Here is a 6,296-nt window from a genome sequence, read left to right as displayed (position 1 = left end):
CCAGTGGTGTGCTCAGTAGCAGTACAATGCTTAACCACAATGAAACGTACTACTTCAATAACAGCAAAGAAGTAATATGAAGTACTCTTCATGCAGAATGACGTTGTACTTGTCGAATACTTCAATAACATATTTTAGAAGTTCATCATATTCTCATTTTAAATCTGAAGTATAACGTAGTAAAGCACCTACAATGTGTACTAGAGTATTACAGTCCAATACTTCCACTAAAACTAGGTTGCAGCCAATAATACTACCAGTGGTGGGAAAAGTACTGCGTTCTACTTTACTAAAAGTATCAATACAATTAGAAATACTACAAACTAAACAAGTCCTAATTCAGTAAAAGTATTAAAGTATTATCAGATAAATATACCTAGAGAATAAAAGTACTCTTCATGCAAAATGACACCATGCAGGGAGATGTACTTAATGTGTATTTATACTGATATATTATTGTATAAGTGTGTTTTTAATACTAGGGATCCATTTGAACGTTCTATACATTATTCTAATAACTATTAGTGCTGCTAAACTCAATGAATATCAAGGAATAAAACATGCAAATACTCTAGAGTAGAGTATTACTTCATGTTAACTAAAGTACTTCATGTACGAGATGTAAACACTCTGCAGGACGGTGGAATCACAGGTTCATTGATTGTTATTTTAATGTTGTAGCTGCTCTCTGTTCAATGTTTTAATCCAGCTCTTATTTAGCATGTTGCCCTTCAAAATAAAGCGACTGTCTGGTCATTTAAATGTCTAAAAACACAAATGGAGCCACGCTTACCTGCTCATACCGCGACCTCGTCGGGTCCCGACCCCCAGGTTGGGCACCACTAGTTTAATATAATATATATATACACACTGTACGTACATATATATATATATGTGTGTTTTATGAGCTCATCATGAGTTCTATATGCAAAGCAGCCACAAACTGTCGCTGTGAGTAAATGCAGCGCTAATAGAAGTATGAAGGAGTATAAAGATGGAGATACTCTACTCAAGTACCTCACAGTTGTACTCGAGTAGCGCAGGTGAAGCTGCAGCCTGGTGACATCGTGACAACCAGGTGACAACCAGGTGACATCGTGACAACCAGGTGACAACCAGGTGACATCGTGACAACCAGGTGACAACCAGGTGACATCGTGACAACCAGGTGACATCGTGACAACCCGGTGACATCATGACAACCAGGTGACAACCAGGTGACATCGTGACAACCAGGTGACATCGTGACATCCAGGTGACATCGTGACAACCAGGTGAGCTTCAGCGGAGCGTCTCCAGAGGGTAAGAAAGACGAGCAGAGACACAAAGTACAACTCACAAAATAAAAGCCCGGTTTATTGTCAAACAACAAAGTCCGCACATAAAGAAAACAGGCCGTCATGAAAGAAGGACGAGGCGCTCCTGTGAGGACCTCCCACACACACTAGTGATGGTACAGCTAGAGTACATACATTACATTTACTGGAATGCTTTAACAGGTCGTGTACTTTCATGGTTTCTTTTGTTCTTAACGGTTTTTACATGTTTTTCCCGTGTTGTTTCCCAGCTTGTGTCCAGATGTCTTGAACTCGGTCAGTCAAGCCTTTCCTTAAGAAGCACCGGTTTGGTCTGCAGAGAGAAACTGACCCTCCTAACAATATGTACAAAAATATAAAATGTAAATAAAAATACAAACAAATTCTCCTTAGTTGTTGTTGTTGAAGAAAAGCCGGATTCCTGCGTCGACGTGTTCCTCTAGAACATCAGTTTGGTGTTGTTGTTTGTTGAACTCTACTTTTGCTAACGACCATGTTGGATTTTTTTTATTTTAATTTTTTTATTATTATTTTTTTGTTCTCCTTTTAAATCAGTCCTCCAGCTCCTCCACCCGGGACACATGAAAACCGTCACAGGTGGAGAACCAGGAAGTGGTTCAGCAGGATGGGGGGGGGGGGGGGGGGGGGGGGGGGGCAGGGGGGGAAACGCATCAATCGTCATCGTCGGTTTTCTGCTTCTTGGTTTCAACGTCGTCCTGAAAGAAGAAGAAGAAGAAGGAGGAGAAGGAGAAGAAGAAGAAGAAGAAGAAGAAGGAGGAGGAGAAGGAGGAGGTGAGTGAGGGACACGTCGTGACCTCGTTGGTTCACATTGCTGGTAGTAAAAGAAGTTCACCTCTTCGTCGTCCTCGTCATCCTCAGCTGCCCGCTTTGTGCCGCCCTCGATCTCATCGTCGTCATCGTCGTCTTCCTCCTCGCCTGAACGAAGAACAAGAAGAAGAAGAATGAGACGCACGGAACTTTGAAGACATGATGATGATGAGTTTTAACAGCTACCTTCTACATCATCTTCCTCGTCCTCCTCGTCCACTTCCTCGTCGTCTTCATCGTCGTCTACCTCGGGCTCTCCGTTCTCATTCTCCTAGAAATTCATGTTAAAAAGAGACGTTCAGAAGTTGTGTTGGAGCTCGATGTTCTATCAGCCGTGATGAAGAGGTGCGCTCCAGGAGGAGGAGGAGGAGGAGGTTACCTTCCCGTTGGTGGCAGCATCTTTGCCGTTCTTCTCCTTCTCCTCCACCAGCTTCTTCTCTTTCAGCTCCTGACGGAAACAACAGAAGACACCAGTTATACTCAGACCTTCACGTTAAATACTAGTCGTGTTCATCAGCTGCTGCTACCTGCCCTAGTTAAGCCCCAGTGCATGCTGGGAGCTGCACGGTCTCCTCGTCAGAATGAAGCCTTCCTATTTACCCCCCCCTCCTACTCCATCCCCTCTAATGTGTTGTAATCTGATACTTCTGATGTGTCCCCCGGGGCACTCTGGGTATTGTAGTCTTGCGGGCTGCCGTCTCCGCCGTATGTCACGAGACACGCCCGGGACAGACACTGCAAAACCCAGGATGCACCGCTCCGTTTTAAAATAACACAGGAGGGCGCAATAGCAAGAGGGGGGAGGAGGAGGGGGAGGGAGGTGATGGAGGAGGAGGAGGGGGAAGAGGAGGAGGCGGCCGCGCGCGCAGTGCACGCTGCTGCCTGCTGGCCGCTCGTTGTAACGGAGGACAATAGACGACGACACATGGCAGGCGAGAGAAGCGAGAATGAGACACCGGGACCGGAGCTCGAGACCCCCCCCCCCCCCCCCCCCACACACACACACCGACTAAAACACCTTTTTTTTGGGCGACCTACTTAGACCGGAAAACCGCCCGCCGAGCCTATTAATAGCGCTCCGTCTCCTCGTTTTGTCCACATCGCCCCGTTCACAGCCTATTATCCCCGCTGCGCGCGCGCACATTCCCTGTTATTGATTAATTGCTCAACATAATCTTATTGCTTAAAAGCCATTAAGCCGTTTAAGGAGCATCAAGCGCCTCCTTCTGTCCAGGAGGAGGAGAGCGGAGACGGAGCCTGGCGGCGCGTTGCGCTCACCGGATCCTGCGCGTAAAAAGAGAAACGCTCCACAACTACAAATAGTGGCTGAGCGCAGCTTCACATGATCCGCGTCGGTTCATACCGGGCGACTTAACGCTCCCCTGTCCGCGCGCTCCATGTGTTCATTAGTTCTCATCACTCATAATGATGCAGCTCTTATTATTAAAGAGCTGGATCCGATCCTCCGCTGCGGAGACCCGGACCCCCCCCCCCCCCCTCCTCCTCCTCTATACCCCAATTAAAGTTTTACCCGACGTGATCCAAAGACCGACTGAGACACGCTCACACGCACGCTCACACGCACGCTCACACATGAAGTCAGATATGAAGGAGAAGGAGACCCGAATGGCGACGACGCACACAAAGAGGGGAAACCAACGCACCGTCACATCACACACACCTCCACAGCCCGGCCCCCCACACACACACACACACACACGCACACACACACACACGCGCGCACACACACACGCGCGTAAACACACTGCATTACAGGAAAAAGAAAGACAAACTTCCCCCTGAGAGACGTCGACGCGCTCTGCACAACATGCTCAACAAACAGAAAACTGAAGAAGAAGAAGAAGAAGCGGAAGCCCGCTGCTCTCCGTGCGTAACGTTACGCTCTCCGGTTCCTCCGGAGGCTGAAGGAGCGGAGCGCGTTCAACCGGCTGCAGCAGAGCTTTTACCGAGTCGGTAAACAAACCGGGTCCGTCGGTAAGGACAGGTCCACCGGGGCCCTCTTAGTAAAAACCAACAAAGTGAGAATCGTGAGAAACGCAGAAGTGGAGAGAGAGCTCCGAAAGTTTGACATTGGTGAGCATTACGCACCGTCCTCCATTCAAACGGACCAACTTCACACCGCGGACCCAGCGGAGCCTCCGGAACCACTGCGCTGCTCACCACGCGTCAGTAATAACACTAATAAACAACAACAACACGGAATTAATGGACATCATCAGCCTGCAGGACGTGGAGCAGACGGACGTTAAAGAGATAAACACATATTAGTATTAGTATTATTATAATAAAGAGAGGAAGATGAAGAAGAAGAGGTTAAGTGTCTCTCTGCGAGGAGAACCGAGCCCCGTCTAGTATAAACAAAGAACCCCGCGCGAGGACCGTTCCGTTCCGCTCCGGACACACAATGAGGAGACACGGAGCTCCGCGAAAAAAACGGACAACCGATTTCACATGTACGGGAGAGACCCCCCTCTGCTCCCCAACCGGGGAAAGAGGATAAAAGAGCGCAAACACCGGCTCCTCTCTCCTCCTCTCCTCTCCTCCTCTACTGCCTCCTCCTCAACCCAGCGTGTCCCACTAGGCTCTCCCACTTCTCCAGTCCGAATGCGCGCGAAGCGACGACGGAAAAAATGAATAAATGTAGGTTAGCGCTCTGGAGAGACAATGAAGCCTCCAGCTGTGTTCGGGCTCCTTACCTTGGCACTGAGGTCCGAGACGGAGTCAACTTTTGTGTCTGCCATTGTTTTTATGTGTGTGGTTCAGTAAAATAAAGGACGGCTGGAAAACGAAGGGCTGAAGAAAGTAAATCCCTCTCCTCGGTGTCTGTTGGTGGATCAATCAGTGTTATATTGTGCCAGTGGCCAGCGTCGCTGACGGCCGAGCCTTTAATATAGGCTGGTGGGCGGAGCTAAGGCGGGAGGACGGCGGCAGCTGATTGGCTGCCGGCTCCACAGAGGTGTTCTCCTCAGCGCGTTGGAGTGGAACAATGGATTAAAAAAAAAAAAAACAGGGACCACGCCCCCTTTTCCCCTCTTAACTCCCGTCAGCCTCTGCAACTGTCCTTTCTCTGCTAAAACACAAAAAAACATCAAAAGCACACCGATTAAACCGTTAAAAGTCCTTGTTTTTAAAACACCGTGAAACGTGAGGTTCACACCGAGCTACGCACTCGGTTGTATCGAAGAGGCGGCTCTCGGTTGACGTTAACTGTCACAGTTTGATTGATTGATGTTCATCTGGTCGAGTCGCGCCGCGACTACGGACCGTTTCTCCCGCCTTCCGTCAGCAGAGTATTCAGGGGAGGAGGGGGAATGAAACATGGACGACACGGACCGTGTTTAGTGGATTAAAGTCTTTTTATAACGCTACCATCACCTCTAAAGTCGGCCCCATGAACACACGTATCAATCACTTTTAAAACGGAGTGAAGAAACGCCCGCCATGTCTCATCACAGCTCCTGCGCTCGTAGGCCCCGCCCCTTTTCCCCGGCATCCATGTTTGAATCTCCCTCACTCATCTCTATCTGCGCACTTGACGCTTTTTTTTTTTTTTTACATAACCTATTAATTCGTGCGTCAAGGTCGATACACGGATAAAAAACACACACAATCTTTTTTATCGAAACGCTTCGACACGAGTGGTGAAGGGTGTACAGAGTGAGCGGGGTTCACAGTTTAGTGCTGGTGGCCTCATTTCCTCCGCCGCCATTGTTAGAGGGAGAAGTGCGACATAACAAGAACATGCGATGAGACGACGAAGTGCGGAGAAAATAAAAATAAAATATGTGCTCATGAACTGACACAACACACGTATTGATTTTTTGTTTTTTTTCCTTACCGAGTTCTGTAAAAACATGGCTTTTACAAGCTGAACATGAGAAGGACAAAAGCGGCACACACACACACAAAAAAGCAGCCGCCATTGCTCGCTCGTGATGGGGGAGGTAGGAGAAGGAGGGGGAGGGGGGGGGAGGGGGGGGGGGGGGGGGGGGGGATGGGAAGCCCACATTCACATTCTGCTCCGGTGACGCTCTCCGACTCTGATTGGCCGACCCGAGTGGAATAAACGCGGCTTCGTCGCTGATTGGCTGTGCGCGGACGTCCGTCAATTTAAACCCGGGACTCCGTCGG

The 6,296-nt window shown here is 48.9% G+C and overlaps 1 protein-coding gene across 1 annotated transcript; it reads right to left on the bottom strand.

The window, feature by feature from the left end:
• Positions 1 to 1,329: 1,329 nt before the first annotated feature.
• On the bottom strand, positions 1,330 to 5,040 carry ptmab (prothymosin alpha b). The gene is made up of 5 exons (XM_068726184.1): positions 4,862 to 5,040; positions 2,524 to 2,592; positions 2,331 to 2,415; positions 2,170 to 2,252; positions 1,330 to 2,032 (listed from the first exon to the last, which is right to left on the bottom strand). Exons 1-5 carry the CDS (start codon positions 4,904 to 4,906, stop codon positions 1,988 to 1,990), a joined length of 327 nt encoding a protein of 108 aa, XP_068582285.1. The 5' UTR covers positions 4,907 to 5,040; the 3' UTR covers positions 1,330 to 1,987.
• Positions 5,041 to 6,296: the final 1,256 nt, after the last annotated feature.

The sequence above is a fragment of the Cebidichthys violaceus genome, unplaced genomic scaffold (genome assembly GCF_023349555.1).
Source record: "Cebidichthys violaceus isolate CVI_PGR_0920_01 unplaced genomic scaffold, fCebVio1.0.p SCAF_38, whole genome shotgun sequence".
Taxonomy (NCBI): Eukaryota; Metazoa; Chordata; class Actinopteri; order Perciformes; family Stichaeidae; genus Cebidichthys; species Cebidichthys violaceus.
This window is presented reverse-complemented; position numbering and strand designations above follow the sequence as displayed.

Bases quoted from the DNA above. Each gene is read 5' to 3' on its own strand.
- ptmab (XM_068726184.1), bottom strand. From the start codon at position 4,906: ATGGCAGACACAAAAGTTGACTCCGTCTCGGACCTCAGTGCCAAG. The intron at 2,416-2,523 runs GTAACCTCCTCC...ATGAATTTCTAG, and splicing joins ATGCTGCCACCAACGGGAAG to GAGAATGAGAACGGAGAGCC. The intron at 2,253-2,330 runs GTAGCTGTTAAA...TTCTTCGTTCAG, and splicing joins CGAGGAAGATGATGTAGAAG to GCGAGGAGGAAGACGACGAT.